General features: G+C 47.2%; 1 protein-coding gene across 5 annotated transcripts in view; it reads left to right on the plus strand.

The window, feature by feature from the left end:
• The window catches only part of TMCC3 (transmembrane and coiled-coil domain family 3), a 258,844-nt gene extending 241,157 nt beyond the window's left edge, over positions 1-17,687 (plus strand). For 4 of the 5 annotated variants that reach the window (XM_057316284.1, XM_026499888.4, XM_057316285.1 and 1 more), the window contains exons 2-4: positions 1,539-2,443; positions 4,195-4,330; positions 9,359-13,843. In XM_057316284.1, the coding sequence (XP_057172267.1) occupies positions 1,539-2,443; positions 4,195-4,330; positions 9,359-9,661 (1,344 nt within the window). In that variant the 3' untranslated portion in view covers positions 9,662-13,843. Of the gene's footprint in view, positions 1-1,538; positions 2,444-4,194; positions 4,331-9,358; positions 13,844-15,506 lie in introns of those variants that run through there. The other variant, XM_057316286.1, reaches the window with a different exon arrangement.
• Positions 17,688-19,365: the final 1,678 nt, after the last annotated feature.

Raw genomic sequence — 19,365 nt, forward strand, 5'->3', positions numbered from 1 at the left:
GTGTTGGAAGAGAGGGGCCAGGAAATAATGTTAACAAACTTTTGTGAGTTGTGTAGGAGGACTGACTCACCAACCTGGGATTGTGTCCCACTATGCCATTGGGCTCCTTTCTCTGGGGAAAAGCACTGGGTAGGGTTTCTCGTGGGACAAAGTGATAATACTTCATTGTTGGAAACGAATGCATTCGAGTCTGGGTCACTTGGGCGGGGGTGGAGGGGTGGGGAAGTGTGTTAATATCTTATTAGTATTTTGCTATTTCTGCCTATTCTCCTCTAAAACACAAGATAACTTGTGCCGAACATTGTCTACCGTTTGGTCTCCATTGAGACTCTGTGTCAAGACATTTTAATCAAAGGGTAGTTAACTTGATAAGTAAGTTGCATTTGTTGAGATGTTACAAAACTTTGTTTAGAGATTGCAATCAGACCCTGCAAAGGCTTGTCTTTAGTCCTCTGGGGACACCTTGGTTGGGTGTCTTGATGTAGAAAGAGAACCCAGTTAGGGTGACATAGGTTCAGGTCCTGCCTCATGCTGTCTCAGTTTGTACATTCATGGGTTTAACATAGTCTTTACCAGGCATGGTAGTGAGGATTGAACAAGGTGACACATACAAATATCCGTAGTACCTGGCACCCAGACTCCCTTTGCCTTTCCTGTTTAGAGCACAGACTAGTCACCCTCCTCTTCACGGTGCTCAGTGATACCTCCCACTTCTTCCCCAGGTGGCCCTTGAGGGAGAAAGCCTTTTCACTTGGTATTACCACTTGTTCTTGTTTTCTAAATCACTTAGGTCGTGATTTGGGGTTGTTTCCACATCTAAATACAGTTGTATTAGTAAGATTAATCTTATCCTATCACATCTGTTTAATGATTCCATTAAGAAAATAATTTCTTGTGTGGATGAATGTACCTGCTGGAACTTTTTCTCCTTCTTCTGTTACATGATTGGGTTCTGAATTGGATGCATTTCCCACAGTGCTGAAATTCACAGTGAATGGGGCGTGGCAGACACCCCAGTTACCTGGGCATTTTGGGAAAGTGGGTAACCTTTTGCGATTATGCATTTTCTACCCTGGCAACTGGCAGTTGTCATCTAATCAGACAAAACACTGGACACCCTGGGAGACCAGCATCTCGCAGTTAGTTAGTGTACATGGATGCAGGATGGAGTTGGACTGTCCTCTGTTCAACTGGAGAGCATAGTTTTTATCTTAAGAATACTTGTAGTTTAAAGATTTATTTATTTGAGAGAGAGAGAGCGTGTGCATCTACAAGTGGGGAAAGGGAGAGAGAAACTCAAGCAGACTCCCTGCTCATCATGGAGCCTGGCACAGGGCTCAATCTCACCACCCTGAGATCATGACCCGAGCTGAAACCGAGTCTGACATTCAACCGACTGAACCACTCAGGTGCCCCTGAATACTTGCAGTTTAAAAATCTGGGACCTGAGATATGTCTGTTGTGTGTACACAGATTCTGTCACAAAAACTATGCCTTAGACTTCAGATCTTAAAGTGCTTCTTCCCTGTGTCGTGCAGGTAGAACGTCATGACATGAATACCTTAAGCCTGCCCCTGAACATTCGCCGAGGGGGGTCGGACACCAACCTCAACTTTGATGTACCAGATGGCATCCTGGACTTCCACAAGGTCAAACTCAGTGCAGACAGCCTGAAACAAAAAATTCTGAAGGTGACAGAGCAGATAAAAATTGAGCAGACGTCACGCGATGGGAACGTTGCAGAGTATCTGAAACTGGTCAGCAGCGCGGACAAGCAGCAGGCCGGCCGCATCAAACAGGTCTTCGAGAAGAAGAATCAGAAATCTGCTCATTCCATCGCCCAGCTCCAGAAGAAGTTAGAACAGTATCATAGAAAGCTCAGGGAGATCGAACAGAACGGAGCCTCCAGAAGCTCGAAGGACATTTCCAAAGACAACCTCCACGCTCTGAGAGATGCCTCCGCCAAGTCTCGAACTGCTCCCCACAGCACGGAGTGCAGTAAATCAGGCATGCCAGGCGTGTCCCTCACTCCGCCCGTGTTCGTCTTCAACAAGTCCAGAGAGTTCGCCAACCTGATCCGGAATAAGTTCGGCAGTGCCGACAACATCGCGCACTTGAAAAATTCCTTAGAGGAGTTTCGGCCTGAGGGGAGTCCCCGGGCCTACGGGGGCAGCGCGACCATCGTGAACAAACCCAAGTATGGCAGCGACGACGAGTGTTCCAGCGGCACATCGGGCTCCGCCGACAGTAACGGGAACCAGTCCTTCGGGGCCGGTGGAGCCAGCGCGCTGGACAGCCAGGGCAAGCTCACCGTGATCCTGGAGGAACTGAGGGAGATCAAGGACACCCAGGCTCAGCTGGCCGAGGACATCGAAGCGCTCAAAGTGCAGTTCAAGAGAGAATACGGTTTTATTTCCCAGACGCTGCAGGAGGAAAGATACAGGTATTCAGCTTCTTGCAGTTCTTTTCAGAAGCATGACTTACTGCCGTGAGACTGCCTTCTCGAAAGTGATAGGCTGCTGGTTGTTTTCAAAGGAAATCTTAAGAGTAGAGTACAAATTCAAATATTGTGAATTATATTAGCTAACTTTAAAAGGTGTTTTGTAGGCTGGCTTTTATGTGCTTATAACTTACTAATAAAAATACTAATAAAATGATTTTTCCACCATTTTCCCAGTAAAAAGATTCCCCAAAGTGTTTTTTTGTTTTTTGTTGTTTTTTGTTTTTTTTAAAGATTTTATCTCTTCTTTAAGTAATCTCTAACCAACGTGGGCTTGAACCCACAACTCCAAAATCAGGAGTCACACACTCCACCGACTGAGCCAGCCAGGCGCCCCCAAAAGTTTGTTTTTTGGTCAAAATGAACATGTTAACTTGTAAAAATGTAGATAAAAAAGTCAATGCCCATTACATATTTTAAGATTAAACTGTGAGTTTTACAATACACATTTTATATCTCCTACATGGTTTTAAATGGATTAATTTAGAAATGTGGCTTTTTTCAGCTCTTACGTTTTATGAAACAGTTTCTTAAAATTCTCAGCATACATCTTTGACTTTGATTTCTTTGTCACATAACTATTTTTGAGTCACAGGTTTTCCAGAGAATATTGACTTAATTCCATCTGAATAGTTTGGGATGCAGCACTCTTTGGATCCAGATTTTATCCCAAGTCACAAATAGCATTTACATAAAAGTAGGACCGTTTGTGTTCTTGTTTGTCATATGTTTGTGATCTGCAAGAGTTAGCCACTGTGGTGCTCGCTGTAAGAGATCTTTACAAGGCTTTTACACCAACATTGGATACCTATGAAGTCCTGTCTGAGAAGAATCATTAAATCTGCATTAAATTTTTTTTTGATCTTTTTTTCTTGAGAAATAATTGACATATAATCTCTCAGTCTCTCTTCCTCCCTCCCTCTTGTTCTCTCTCTCCTTTTAATGATTCTATCAGGTGACCTCTCTAAGCATCTAACACTGACACTGATAGAAGTCATCTCAGACTAATGCTTTCCCCAAATAGTGATTCCTGTTTTCAAATAAACATTATAAATTTTCGAGTATAAGACAAATCCCTCTTTTAGGGAAATGGGAGGTGGGAATGGAATCTTTGTTCTTCTTTTAAGATTTGGACTTTGGGAAAGCCATTTATAATTTGCAGTGAGCTTTAATTTTTTATCAGCACGTAAGTTCCAAGAACTGAAACACATTCTCAGAGTTAGGGGATGCATTGGGAAATGGTGCAGTTGGCTCTAGTGTCAAGTTGGTTCTTTCCTTGTGGGCTCTCTGGTGTGTGAGAGCCGTGCCTGTGAACCAGCAGGCTCTGTGCAAGCAGGAGAGGGGGAGCCCTGGGGTGCCGGCAGGTCTCTGTCTTGAGCAGGACCCCAGACAGCCTTGTCTCTTGACCAGCCCTGGTGAACGCATCAGGTCTGTTCTGTCATCAGCTGTAACTGGTGAAGGTGCTCGTCTGATGTGGGGGAAACGCCAAATTTGGTGTGTATGTCACCTCAGGAGTGAGGACAGAAAAGTTAAGATGGCAGAGACCAGTCCTTTCTAGTGCTGGAATTCAGTGCTTTTCAAAGGCTTGTTCCCCACAGCTAGTTGTATTCTTTTGGAAACATAGTCTTCCAGGGAATGAGAATAAGGAGACCCTCAAAGTGTCACACTCAGAATCACCTCCTCTCTTTGCAAAGGTACGAGCGCCTGGAAGACCAGCTCCATGACCTGACAGACCTGCATCAGCACGAGACAGCCAACCTGAAGCAGGAGCTGGCCAGCATCGAGGAGAAGGTGGCCTACCAGGCCTATGAGCGCTCACGGGACATCCAGGTACTGTTCCTCTCATCTACACACTCACGCAGGCTCGTCCCAGCCTCGAATCCATTTAGCAAACTGTAAATGCATTATCCCTAAGCCCTAAAGGATTTCTGGCATGTGGAGCAAAATGTTTTTGCCGCGTGAACATCCTCCACCTTATTAGCCCCATTAGCTCGTGTTACAGATGTCACTGAGTAAAGAGGCTATTCTCTGTGTACCTTTTTGGGTCAACGAGTATTTATTATCTACCCAAGCTCATCGCCTATAACCTCTCCTCGTCCCCACCCCCACCACCAAAATTGCTAAAACTTTCTAAACATGACGCAGACCTTGCCTTCAAGAAGCTTACTGAGTGGGGAGGGGGTGTCAAGATTAGGTCAGCTGCCAAACAGCTCAAGGAAACATGAGCAGGGGCCAAGTGACATGGCGCAGACAGTGAAAGCCACAGGATTCAGTCACACAGTGGGGCAGTCGGTCATTCCGTGGTCAAATCTTGCATTTCAGTCTCAGGTCTGGCATTTGCCAGTTGTCTAACCCTGAGCAAGCCTTGGATCTGTTTGCTCCTATGCAGAATGATAGCTTTGATAGCTGTAAGAATTTCAAGGACTTGAGTGCATACATGTGCCGTAAACTAGCAAAACACTGTACGTGCCTTTTTGCTCCCCATCTACTCCTTACAACAACGCTTTAAGGTAGTTCTTACTGTTTTCCCCATCCCTCATATGTGGAGACAAAGGCAGAGAGGTTAAGTGACTTGAATCAAGGTCTCGCAAACAGTCCTTGAGTAACGAATGTGAAAGAATGTCCAGAGAGGGTGGGACTTGCAGGGATGGTAGGATCTGGGTGGATGGAAGGAAGGGCTTGCTGCGTCAGTATAAACAAAGGTGCGTTTCAGTATCAGTGTGATGGTAGCATTGTGGTGAAACAGTCCTAGGCTTCTGGAATGCTTTTTTTGCCCTACTACCAGAGGGTCTCTTTCTTTTCTCCCAGTCTTACTGAGATATAATCACTTTGCATTAAAGTGTACAGCATAATGATTTGATATATATATAAAATAGTGCACAGTGATCACCACAGTCTAGTCATAGTTAAGTCATATTTTTCTTGTGTTGAGAACTTCTAAGGTCTACTCTCTTGGCAGCTGTCAAATATGTAAGACAGAATGGTTAACTGTAGTCACCACGCTGCACATTACATCCTCAGGACTTACTTATCTTATAACTAGAAGTTGGTACCTTTGACCACTTTTCACCCTTTTCCCCTCCCCGCCCCCTCACCCCCCCCCCCCCAACCACCAATCTGTTGTTTCTGTGAGTTTGGTTTTGTTGGAGTCCACATATAGGTGAGATCACAGAGCCTGTTTGTCTTCCTCTGCTGACTCCTCGCACTCAGCACCCTGCCCTCAAGGTCCATCCGTGTTGTTGCAGATGACAGGATTGCCTTCTTTCTCGGGGCCACATAATACTTCGTTGTGTATGCGGTTACCTCATTTCCTGTATTCATCTGTTGATGGACTCCTGCGTTGTTTCCGTGTCTTTGTTGTCAGTAATGCTGCAGTGAACTTGGGGGTGGGGGTATCTCTTCTAGGAACTGATTTCATTTCCTTCGGCTGTATACTCAGAAGTGGAATTGCTGAATCACATAACAGCTCTATTTTTTATTTTTTAAGGAACTTCCATACTGTTTTCCATAGTGACCGCAGCAATTTACATTCCCATTGATCTTCTTTTTTTAAAACAGCAAAAAAGTATATTCTCCAAGTAGTGCTCAGCTCCATTTTTACAACTTGCCTTTGTAGGCAGTGGTTATTTTCTCCAGCCCCACTCTGTGAGGGAGAAAACTGAAACATAAAGGGAGATTTTTTCCCCCGCATTGTGTGAGCTGGAGTCTCAGCTGCCCACGTTCTGTTCCACTCTGTGCCGTGGGCTGTGAGTCTGTGCCAATCCCAGGCATCTACTCGGACAGTTCTGGGAGCTGGTGCGTCCGGCAGAGCTGGGAGGACACGTTGGCCTCTGAGGAGCGTGGTGGAGGAGACACTTGGGGGATCTTTGCCCCTGGTCTGGGTTAGGAGATGCTCCTTCACCACTGACTGGTTTAGAGAATTTGACCCATTTAAACGTTAAGTGTTGCAAGGTGAACAGTGCAGGTTTATTAGAACTTTCTGGTTTTAGAATGTATCTGGGATGCCACTGGATTATATCTAAACATGTGGTTTTCTTATTTAGGGGATAGTTTGAGTTAATGTTGTTCTTCCATTTTTAAGGGAACCTAGTTTAGGGATGAATGGGTGTGATAAAGGGAGGGACGTCGAGAGGGAGCTTCACAATGTAGAAGAGTTCATTTGAACATTTTTCTGGTTTCATCTCTAACTCAGAAGTGCAAGGAGGACATCTCTGTGAGCGACTGGAGAGTTGGCTTTGTTAAGAGAGAGAGAATCCTGGCTCCACCGCTTACTGTGTGACCCTGGACAAGCTGGCTGTCTGTGCCTCAGTTTCCTCATCTGTAAAATGGAAATAGCAATGAGCTTCACCTCAGAAGGTGGCCAGGAGGATTAGATGGGATAATACACAGAAAGTCCTTAAATCTTGGCCTGATGCATAATAGGCAGTCAGAAAATAATTATTATACTGGTGAGAAGCCATGTTCCTCGGGGCCCTTAGTCGAGCCTGCTCAACTTCGTTAGTTCTTGGTTGGTTCGTTCTCACAGGCAGGGCGCTGCTGCGCCCGAGCTGGTGCGGGTGAGGGTGGCTGTCGCCCACGGGGACGCCAGGGTTTTACCGTTTTAAGAAATTGAGTTTTATTTTTCATCACCCTTGAATTCCCAATTAAAAAAGGCTTAAGGATAATTTGGTCTGTCCTCAGTCCTCATCCTTGGTAAGTTAAATATACTGGATCCGAGGAAGTACTAAAGATTGTGGGGCCAAATATCTCTTGGTGGGGGCTGTAACTAAAATTATTTGCAATTGACTAAATTTTCTTGGATTTTTTTGGGAGGGGGGATAAAAAATTGATAGCAGTTCTAAGGCGATTCAATTCTTGGATCAGTCTATTTGTATACGTAATTCATGTACCCAGCTGAAGATAAATGAATTTGCCAAAATGTTGGTCTTTTGTCTTGTTGTCACCTTATCCATGCCGTGTCTAAAACGGAGGACACGTTGGGCTCAAACAGTTGAAAAGAATGCATGGTTTCCGGGGCACGTGCCTGCTGTCGTAGGTGATGATCCGAAGAAGTTTTACCTTCTCTCTTGCTGACCCGTGGAATGGAAGTTGCTATAGTGACAGGGAACCCTGAACTTTGGCGCACAGGGTATATTCAGCAGAAGAAAAGCGAGTCAGTGTCACAGCTGTTATGGTTGTTTAAAGCCTGACAAGACGGCTGTGTTGTAATTGAGCAAACAGATATCGGAAAATGAGTCAGCCGGGGGGGGGGGGGGAGGGCTAGAGAGCTCAGAGGGGCTCATTGTACCGCCTCTAGTTCAGTCCTTTTCTCCCAAGAGACATAGGGTTCTTCTCTCCCGAGCTTCACCCCGTCCTTCCTGGCGCGCAGCCTGCACCTGGCATATTATGGCCGCCCTGTGCTGGGGCAGCCGCAGGAAGGCCTGGTCCCCGTCCTCCCACAGCTGTGGACTGTCGGCTGGGGAGGGGTTGGGGGAGACTTCACCGGCTCTGATGGGGCTGGGAGGGCTTTCCGCAGGACCTGGCAGTGGAGGAGGTGGGACCTGAAAGGGGAAGGGAGATCCACCAGTGAAGAGGGCGGGAGTGGGGAGGCAGACACTTCAGGCACAGTACAAAGGCCCCGGACAGGATTCTTTTCCGAGCTTGAAAAAGCCTGTCTGGCCAGAGCATGGTGAGCGGGCAGGGGGCTGGCATTACATGAGGCAGGAGAGAGTGGGGTGGAGACTGAGGGGAGAGAAACAGACCCCTGAAGATAGATCCTGGCTGTTACATCGATGGGGCTGGGTGACAGATGAGAGGGGTGTCTGGTAGGAGGAACTGGGTGGGTCAAGTGCTATTTTCTGAGGGAGGGAACACCAGATGGAGGGGAACAGCACTGATGGCAGGTACAGGAGAAGGTGCAGGACATGAAGCCATATTTGCACATGCTGCATTTGAGGTGCTTTTAAGAAGCTCAGATGCAGAGCGGCGCCTGGGTGGCTCAGTTGGTTAAGTGTCTGCCTTTGGGTCAGTTCATGATCCCAGGGTCAAGCCCTGTGTCAGGCTTCCTGCTCAGCAGGGAGTCTGCTCCTCCCCCTGCTCATGCTCTCTCTCATTCACTCTCTCAAATAAATACATAAAATCTTTAAAAAAACAAACAAACAAACCAACCTCAAATGGAGATATCAAGGAGGCATGTGGATACGTGAGTCGCTCTCACAAGAGACGCCTGGGCCAGAGAGATACTTGGAGTCAGCTGTGCCTTCGTAACTGAAGTGTTAGAAAGAGCAAGATCTAGGGAGAACGTGTAGCCTTGGACGGTGTCCTGAGTGACAGCATGCAAAGAGCAGATGAAAGCCGAGTTGCCCACCGTCAGTCCGTTCCCCAACCCTTCTCCCTTCATCCTCCAGAGCCTGTAAATGGCTGCACACACAGAACGAGCAGTGGAAATACGGTCTAATAATTGGAGATACCACCTACTCTGTGGCCGGAGGTCGTCCACTGTCCCAAAATGGAACCCCACCACTCCTCTCGTTTGTCCCTCATGATACCAACAGATGCCAATATTTTACGTACTTTATTTCAAATACAAATAGACTCAAAATACTTACCTGTAATCCCCCGTTTATGGTGTTTCATGGTTGTGTACACATGCTCATTCTGTCAAGAATAACAGAATAAATGAGCCTTGAGATTGTCATTTTACCTCTTTGTTGTCATCGTCGTCATCATCGTCCTCATCATCACTGTCAGCTTGGCTGTTTGCTGCTGTCTTGGCATCGAGCCCCCTGGCTGGGGGCTTCCACGCATGTCTAAGCACGTGCTCACATGTTGCCCGTGATCTCAGCAGCGTTTGACCCTCGCTATCCCTCTTGCCCGTAGGAAGCCTTGGAGTCCTGCCAGACGCGCATCTCCAAGCTGGAGCTCCACCAGCAGGAGCAGCAGGCTCTGCAGACAGACACCGTGAACGCCAAGGTCCTCCTGGGGAAGTGCATAAACGTGATCCTGGCCTTCATGACTGTCATCCTCGTGTGCGTGTCTACCATCGCCAAGTTTGTCTCGCCTATGATGAAGAGCCGTTTCCACATCCTTGGCACCTTCTTCGCCGTGACTCTTCTCGCAATATTTTGTAAAAACTGGGACCATATCGTGTGTGCCATAGAAAGGATCATAATACCCAGATGAAGCCACTGGTTCCTGTCTTCAAGTTCTTTCACGTTTCTGTGTTAAAGAAAACTCTGTGCATACTACCAAATTTTAAAACGAACAGTTGTGCTGACTAGAGCCGACCAGGCCTCGGCTGTGCGTTGTAAATATCTCCAGTCCTCCTCACGCCGTAGCAGCTGCCAGCTCAGCCCCTGTACTTGGTGAATGTGAATCCGTTGCACAGCTCGCCCCACGCTGCTCACTGCCTTAATCAGACCAGATTTTCTGCCCACCTGACTAGCCCAGCATGGTAAACCTCGGGTTATTGAGCGTTTGGCGTAATTAATGACCCACAGGAAACGGGGTGTTAAGTCTCTGTCTCTCTTCCTTAAGTTTCTATCAAAATTGAGCTTCACAGTTGCTGGGGGTGGCGTTTTCCCTGAGTCCCGTAAGCAGCAAGGATGTGGCAGGACTTAGGGAAGGGACAAAGTGCAGACGTTGGCCCGGTGAACACCGGTGTAAATCCTCTGTAATCCATTCCGCGGGTCCACGCGGGTCCCCTGCGTTCCCTTGTCCACAGTGGTCCATCGTGCGTGACTCGCCATCACGTGGAAATCTTACAGCACACCTGTTTATCCGTAGACGTCTAACATAGATGTTCTCTTGCACTTTAAATGGTAAGACACGAAGATCTGTGAGTGGGGCTTTCGCCTTCTTGCACCCAAGGAGCCGCACCCCCGATTCTATCTTAGGTAGCTCTCGAATGCCTCACCTTCAGGCACGTGGCAGTGCTTCCAAATCCCACATCAGACCGAGGTTGAACATGAGTGCGGGCTCCCGGAAGCACCGCTCTGGAGGTTTGCATCCCAGCAGCTCTTCACTGGGGTAACCCCCCTGGGAGGACGTGTTCACTTTACCTGCCGGCCTGGGGAGGGCTGGGAAAGCTTCCTGCACACGTGAAAACAAGCGATACTCATGTTGTGGGGCTGGGTGGTTGTTTTCCTTTAAGAAGGACAACAGAATTGTATTGTGTGAGGTGAAAGTGCGCTGAGGTAGGGCCTGGAAGCAGGAGGAAGCAGGGCATGGGGTCTAAGGGGGTGGCAGTCGGATCAGCGGAGGTTCATCTGGGTGAAGACGGAGAACGTCCTCCAAGGACCCATCAGGCCAGCTGCAGTCCGATAAATCAGATCCAGGGTCTGCACCAAGGCTGTCCGTCATCTCTTAGGATGTCATTGAAGTGCCACGGGAAGGGAGTGGCCACGCTTCTTCCCCTGAGGTGAAAGCCTTCAAAAGTCAACATCTTTCGCCTGTCTGGGCGATGCTGCTCGCTACTTTCAGCCCAAATGATACTTCCCTTTAAGTCTTTGTCTCTCAGATGCTACTTCCCTTTAAATCATTTTCTCTCTGTATCTAACGAAGACAAGATAGAAGATTTTAATGGAAACTGCTGTTCATTCCCTCCTCCCACCATCCGTTCTGTTATCTGAAGGCGTAAAGATGTATGTTAGTGTACATTTTCTTCCAGAAAACATCGAATTGCCTGGATTTAAATTAAGTGCAATATTTTGCGAACAGCTGCTCTTAGGGAAACCTCCTGAAAAAATGTGACAGTGTGCCATGGTTTGAGAGAATGGAATAGTCGAGCATTTGGTACAAGTCCAGTGTGTGTGAGACTCAGACAACTCAAGCTTTCTTCTTCTTCTTCTTTTTTTAACTTTACAGTTCAGTGGTTTTAGTAAATTCACAAACTTATGCAACTGTGCCCACTATCTAATTCCAGACTCGAGCTTTTTAAAACCGTAAGCATCATTTCGTGACATCTTTGGCTGTACATATTTTGGACGCAGGCAAGAAGGAGCTACCAGCCCCACCCCCCTCTCATGGCTGTGTCCCCTTCCACTGTCAGACTCTCCCTTGTTCTGCCAAGTTGGCTGTAAATACACTGTGATCCATCACATCCAGAGGACAGAAAAGAGTTGCAGATCCAGGGAAGAGAGAGAGAAAGAATGGTGTGCTTCCTTTTGCTTCCATATTTTAATGGCCAGCATTCCCCTTTACCTGTGGGCATCAGTCTGCATTTGGCTGAGGGCTGGGTATAACTTCCCTTGGATCAAGGTGGAGTGTGGTGGGCGCCTCTCAGTGTCTGTGAATCTTTCTGAGGCACTTTGGATATGCCAGGGGTTGCCGTGGACGTAGCTGCTGCTGTTAGTTTAGAGAGAGTGAGCTGTCTAGCCCTTGAGGTTAAGAGCTGCATCACAGGCCACTGTGCTCCACTCAGCGTTGGCTTCGACGCTTCCCAGACCTGCAGGGCACTGTGTCTCCTCCCCACTGAGAGAAGTAAGGAAGAAAATGGAAAGCAGCACACTCCACCCCCTCCGGTCCGGAGCTGTTAACAGAAGCTGCTAGAAACTGGCTCTGTTCTGAAATATTCGAGGGTCTAAATCATCCCTCCTGACCATGACTTCTTTGCACAGAATTTGTATTTCCAGTGATTCTCTTTAGATGTCAGATAACCATATTTTCACTTGGATATGCTCAGCCTACCTGGCATATTTATTTTAGAGTCTTGTTGAAAGTTCATGAAGCTTTTTAATAAGCGGATATACTCCAAGGAGACCTTTACTCTCTGCAGTTTACTGTTCTCTTCTTAAGGAATAAACCCTCCTATTGTGTGTTTCCTTTCCTGCATAAGGGTATTAAATAAAGTATTATAAATTATTCAGTTAAAAATTGTGGTCCAGCTAGGACATATCCTGGAATTAGTTATTTACATTTAAGTCAACTAATCCTTTTTCCCCATCTTTCATTGGTAGGAAACATCTTGTACATACCTAAAGATGACGTCATTCGTGAGATGGGCAGGCACCTGCTCCCTTAGCGATCTGGACGTTGCCTTTTAGCACAGGATTTTTTTGTGACACATGATCACCAAGATAATGATAGTTTGCTGGCGACAAAACAAAAATCCAAAAATACTCTTCTGTGGGCTTTAAATTGGTTATTCCAGCTTACATTTTGAGTATGATGAAGCCAGAACAAAACATCTTACCCCCTCCCGCTCCCCTCCAAATTCAAACTGCAGTGAAGCAGTAAGTAAAAGTACTCCACTTTTGGTTTTGTACGGAGAATAGGATCAGTCCCAAGTTTCTAGCAGGCACCATTAGTGGTTTTGCTTCTGTGACCATGATGAACTATTGATAAACTGAGATTTCCTGAAATTCCCGCCCCTTCTCCCATAATGCAGTTATCCCTTTCTGTTAATTAGCATCCATGGGACCTCAGCCCTTCTGCTTTTCACTCTTGTTTTCATTGAAATATTGCCCTGCTAGCTGTGTTGATTGCCCTGCCATTTCTCCAGCGTATCAGGTTTAATTATGGGATCGATAACGGTGACGGGAATTGGATTCCCTCAGGCACCTAATTATTTTTGTCCTTTTGGGTTGGATTTTAAATACCAAATTGTTTTGCATCAAAGAGGAACATCTTTGTGTTGAATCTAAGTATAGTTGTATCAGTTTGGAAAAGGATTTCAATATGCTTATTAATATGAACACGTGTGATCAAACAACCTATTTTGCATATTTCTGTAATTTTGAGGAGTGAGCCAGGGGGTAGAGTGAAATGGCATTATTTAAAATACAGAGCTTTATCTGGAGGAGAGGTATTTCAAAAAGTTTAGTCCATATGCTAAGGAAGAAGTTGGTCTAAAGAGATAAATCACTGAAAAGAGTGATATTGGCCTATTTACATCAAAAGTAGTTAAGAAGCTAAAAGTTACAGTTAACATGAGTTTGGTAATCTAGAAGCTATAAAGCAGAACTAACCTATAATTTTCTAAAGTCAGTGCAATTCTCTGTTTATAAGAAGCTGGAAAGTAATGTACCTTGATTGTTTTAGGAATAATTTATGTCTTGCAATTTTAATTTATTTAAAACGTGTCTCCTGTCTTGTCCTAAGAGAAATGTTTCAACAAAACGTGCTCTGTGTTTAAGATATGTTTAGGCAGTAGTTAGCAGTTCTGAAAATGGAAACTAGAAATGTTTATTGTGAGGTCTTTTGCAGAATTTCCGTTTTGTGAGATACTATGTAGTTCCATGTCAGCCTATAATTGTAAATTCTCTGTAGATTGTCACCCTCTTCAAAGCAGGTGCCATTATTTTTTTAAATAAACATTTGATGTTAGCTTTGATGTTGAATAAAGAGTTAGATTTCTTAAATTTTCATATTTGTCAGAGCATATCTCAGCGTGTGTGTGTGTGTGTGCACGTAAAATCAATTTTTTAATGAATTTTATTTTTTACAACAGTTTTAGGTTCACAGCAGACTTGATCAGAAGGTACAGAGATTTCCAGGGCACCTGGGTGGCTCAGTTGGCTAAGCATCCTACTCTAGATTTCTGCTCAGGTCATGATCTCAGGGTCGTGAGATCAAGCCCTGCGTTCGGCTCTGTGCTCAGCAGGGAGTCTGCTTGAGATTCTCTCTCTTTCCCTCTGTCTCTCCCCTCGCCTCTGAAATAAATAAATCGTTTTAAAAAAAGATATAGAAGGTACAGAGATTTCCCATTACCCCATCCCTACACCTGCATAACCTCCCTACTATCAACATTACCCACCCCCCCCGGCCGAGGGTACATTTGTTAAAGTGCTGACTACCACCTACACTGACACATCATTATCACTCAAAGTCCATGGTTTATACAAGGGTTCACTCTTGTACATTCTATGGGATTGGACAAATGTATAATGGCATGTGTCCACCATGCCATTAGTATCACACACAATAGTTTCACTGCCCTAAAATTCTGTGTTCCACCTGTTCATCCCCCCCCCCCCCGCCCCCACCAGCCCTACCACCTTGTAATCAATTTTTAAACTACAAGTCTGTTTCATAGAAAGTTGTTGGTGTGTGATGTATGGCCCATTCTTCAATCCCTGGGTGGGAAGAAGAGTGGTGTCTTCACAGCGCCTGGAATGCTAGGAAATGTGTCGGTGTTATGGAAATGGGGAGTGTAGAAGGATGCTGAGGACAAGGCAGATGTCGTCATGAGCTGGAGTGGGAAGGAGTGAAGGCAATGCTCAGACAGGTGTGACTCAGCAGGTGGTAGAGGGGCGATCAGACCCCTCTGGTTGAAGCTGTCTGGTTAGTGGGGTTTCTCATTTGTGGGGTGCACTCATCTGAACCAGTCGAATGGTGTAAGCACCAGCATCCCCATTACATGGATGAAATTGAAGCTCAGACATGAGCTTTTCCCGAGGTCATAGCTAGTGAAAGGGAGTCAGGATTCTTATCGCTTTGCTTCTGATCTGCCTGGTTAGCCCTCTGCTTCCAGTCAACTTGAGGTCTGGCACACTTTTCTCCTGGTCAGCCGGTACCCACCTTCTGCAAACAAAACAGCATGCTTAGATGATGAAAAAACCCATAATAGACCAGCCATTCCCTGCCCAAGAAAACAGAGCGCATTTGAATCTTCGGAAATCTTACAGGATCTGCTGTTCTTCTGCCCAGCTGTTGTTATTTGATATTTGAAGATGTAAAGACAGGAAAGGGAGGTGCTTGCATTAAATGTGTGTTCAGTCCAGCATATTCCTAAATGTTGCTTTAGGGAAAACACCTTACCAAGCCTGCGTTTCCTTAAAAAAGAGACTGAGAAAAAGTTTTATTAGTGGATTCTAGCTAATAATAAAAATAATGCTATGGAATAAAGCAGTGCTTTCTAATCTTGAGTAACGTATGGACTCCTAACCAAAAATCTGGGGTGCCCGAGCATGCTCAGTTACCACTTGACAAAGTCACTTAAAGCCTAGTAACATTTTGTAATAGCTTGTCTTTTCTGAAAGCCCTACTTACAAAGTTACCTTTTAAAAAAAGATTTTATTTATTTTAGAGATAGAGAAGGAGTGCAAACGAGCAGGGGGAGGCCAGAGGGAGAGAGAGAATCTCAAGCAGACTCTTCGCTGAGCACAGAGCCCAACACGGAGCTCCACGCCACCACCCTGAGATCATGACCTGAGCTGAAACCAAGAGTTGGACACTTAACCGACTGAGCCAGCCAGGCGCCCCACAAAGGTACTTTCTCATAGGTATGACCATGAGATGTAGAAATTTCTAGGACAACATGGCAAGACCAAATAGCACCTTTCTGGGCTTTCGTAGACCTGGGATGACAGCTCACATTCTCTGAGCATTTACCGTGTACGATGCTTTGTGCCAAGTGCTTTGCATGTAATATCACGTGTAATTTTTCCAACACCCAGTAAGTTAAGCACTATTAGCCCTGTTTAACAGATGGGGAAACAGGTTCAGAGTGGCTAGATAACGGTCCCTTCAGCCCCGTGCTCTCGTGACTACCCCGTGCTGTAATAGAAGCCATTGAGCGACTGGCTCGTTGTTACTAACTAGCTCCCTGTGCCTGCAAGCCGTAGGAGCCCCTTGGAATCCCAGCACCGAACAGTCAATACCAGAGCTGCAGATTGTGCGTTCACACATTCGCCTTCTCGGCACAGTTAGATGAGGCTGACATCATCTTTGAAGAGACCCGGGCTGATGGATTTGTGGGTTAAGAGAATGGAAAACTGTTAATGAAAAAAACTTCTACGCCACCCTGGCTTCCTGAGCTCTTTAGGTGTCATATGGGCAGTTGGCTTGGCTGAGTGTTTATCAGCTCTGAGCCGGTGAAGCCCCTGGTAGCTTCAGCTCTGTGCTCCATGACAGCTGCTGCTGCTTTTGGTGACTACCTCTGAAATGGTTTTCCTTGTAGAGCCAGCAGAATTTCTCTCCTGCCAGTCCTTTAACTTAACTAAAACAGTTAGCAGGAATGAGCGTTGGCCATGTTAACAGCTGTTTTGTTAGTGGTTATTCTGCTCTGGCCCAGGCACTGAGAATCGGATTTTTTTTTCCTGTTCTCAAAAATAAGCTACTGAGAAGTAGGAAAAAAGCCAAGTCATGCCTTGGTCCGTACGAACAGTTAAGGGACTCCAGTTAGCAAAGAAACTCGAATAGCTGGATTCTTCTCTGATCCTCGGACTGCCCACTTACAAGCCGGGATGCTGACTGAGCCATGGAGAGTGGTTTTGGCTCCTGTCCGCTCATCATACTGCCCCCGTGGTTTGAAGCCCAAGCCCTCCAGCTGTGGGCAACAGAAGTATAACACAGACAGCCAAAATTTAGGTCACAGGCAGGACAGGTACACCCCCCTACACACAGTGGGTCAAGCCAGCAGTGACCCACACACAGGCCGGGATTCACAGAGAGGTGGCCTTCCCCAGACACTAGGGTCAGAATTGTTGCAAGGTGACTTCCTGCTAGGTGTAGGGTTTCCCCTTGTCAACAAGATACAATTACCTGAGAGAGTTGATGAAAACCGTGTGTGGAGTTGGAATGAAGGAGCCCCATTCAGTCGCTCAGGTATTTTCCTATAAGGAAGAGCTGGAAGGACAGAAGGAGGCTGGTGGCTGGCTCTCCTGGTGAGCTGGAGAGTAGGCAGCAGGGACCCCAGTTCATGGCGCTGGTTCACGGCCTCCCTGAGAGTACCCGGCTCTACATGGGCTCCTAGCCACGCGGGGGGTATCTGGCTTCCTTAGGAGTCCTGTCCTACCGGGGACAGACTGAGCCGCCCAGCTGGCCAGGTCATTTCAGCTCCTTGGAAGCTCTTTCTGTTTGAGTGGAAAGCAGTACCTTTGCCTTTTCCTGCCAGGGCTGTCCTCGTCAGAGTTGGCTTAGCGTGGATCGGTTTCACAGGAGGAGTCACCTAATAAACGCCGAAGTAGTTTCTGAACGACCGCACGACAGGTGGGAAGTCCAGCTTGGACCTTCCCCTTCCCTGCAATCTGATGAACCTCGGGACATGTTCGACCTCTCACAGTCCCCCTTTCCTCAACTGTGAGGTGCCGAGGGCTGTAAGGTTTAGGGAAGCTGCTTGGAAGGGGACTTGTTATCATTTCATGCGTTGGTTAAGCATCTGCCGTATGTCAGGCTCCGTTCTACGCACAGGCATACAAAGCAGAGTTCCTGTCCTCGTGGGGGTGACATTCTGCTGAGAGGAGATAGATGATAAACAAAAATAAAATATTTGCCAGGAGGAAGTGCTGTGCTGGGAGCACTTAACCTAAAATTAAAATGTACCTGCAGATTCTTAGAGAGGACATGAACTTCTTGAGTGTTTTTTTTTTTTTTTTTTTTCTTTCTCAGCTCCATTTCACAGCCAGCCATGTGGGCATGACTGAATAGAGCCCTTTAAAAAGGAAGTATGTCTAAGTCAGAGAGACTCAGCACACCAGCAGGAGCACTCGGAAGATCCGGGGTGGTTCTGTTCGGAAAGGGGGTGCAATGCTCCTGGTATTCCTGCTCATTTTGGCTTGAAATGAATAACATGCAAATGAGCACGTGGGTCTGAGTCAGCAGTGAGTAACCCTCTGCGGGGTGCTGAGCCCTGAGCTCCCCCGAGGAGCTGCTGCACCCGCACCCCTGGCCCGTGCAGGGGCCACCCCGCGCCCTGCCCAGAAACAGCCCCCCTCAGGCCAGCTGCTCCCTGCCCTGGAGCCCAGGCCTCTGAAGGAGTGATACCTGGGAGCCCTCGGCCTCTTCATCCCAGCAAGTGCCAAGGACAACACTCCCCTCCCTCCTAGCTCTCCCTCCGCAGAGGCCTGGGAGCCCCACACCTCGGTCCTAAGCTCTCTCAGCGGCTCCCTCCTGCTCCCCTTCTTCACTCCCTGCTGTTCTGGGCCCTCCTCCTGCCTCTTCTGAGAGCTTGCTCCTGAGTCATCAAGTCCCGGAGTCACACTGCTGCTACCCTAAAGCCAGTGAATCCTGCCTTTCCTCATCTCTCCTCCTCTTTGCCTTCACCTCCTCGTCTCTTGAAGGACTAGTATCCACCGCCCTCTTCTGAGACATCTTCATCCCCTGAAGCCTCTCATCTGCCCCCGGAACACCCCTGGAACTTGTGTCAGGGGTCACCAGGGACCTGTGTGCGTCCCTGGCCCCCATCCCACAGCCTGTATCTTCATTTAGCACCTGTGCCTTTTGCCTTTGCAACGCTCCCTTCAGTCTGGAACCTTCTGCTTCCGTTGGTTCTCTCCATTCTCCTGGCTCTCCCACCACCCCTTGACCACTCTGCACTATGTTCAGTCACCTCCTTTCTATGGACCGCCACCATCAGCGGCCGACCCTGGGACCAATAATCGCCATCTCATGTACCGAGTACCCGCCTCCTTTTCCAGCCACAGGCCCATGTTCCCAAGATTTACCTACTCTTCATTTCTACATTGATTCCTACGGTGCATCTCAAAATATAAACCCCAAACCCTTGTTTTGCCCTCGTGTGGTCAACTCCGCTCTTCCTGTGCTGCCATTAACGGCACCACCACCACCCACTCCCCTACCTGAACTAGAAACCTTGGAGCCACCCGTGCTCCTCACCAGCGTCAGCCTTCCAAATAAACCCGCAAATCGCCCACCTCACTCTACTCCACCTGCCACTACTGGGGTTCAGGGCACCATTATTTCTCCCAAGACAGTCCGTAAGAGCCGGTTGTACCCCCACCCAATCCATCCCCCAGGTGTCTGCCAGTGTGATCGTTCTAGAATACAAATCAGACCACCTCGTTCCACTGCTGAAACCTTTCCGTGGTTCCCCACCGCCCACAGGGCCAAGTCTGAATTTCCAAGTGAGACACACAAGGTCCTCAAGGTACCAGAGCCAACCCAGCTCCCCGGTCTCATCCCATCCTCCTTTCCCACGCTCCCCA

Source organism: Ursus arctos, unplaced genomic scaffold, assembly GCF_023065955.2.
Source record: "Ursus arctos isolate Adak ecotype North America unplaced genomic scaffold, UrsArc2.0 scaffold_21, whole genome shotgun sequence".
In the NCBI taxonomy this organism is placed as follows: Eukaryota; Metazoa; Chordata; class Mammalia; order Carnivora; family Ursidae; genus Ursus; species Ursus arctos.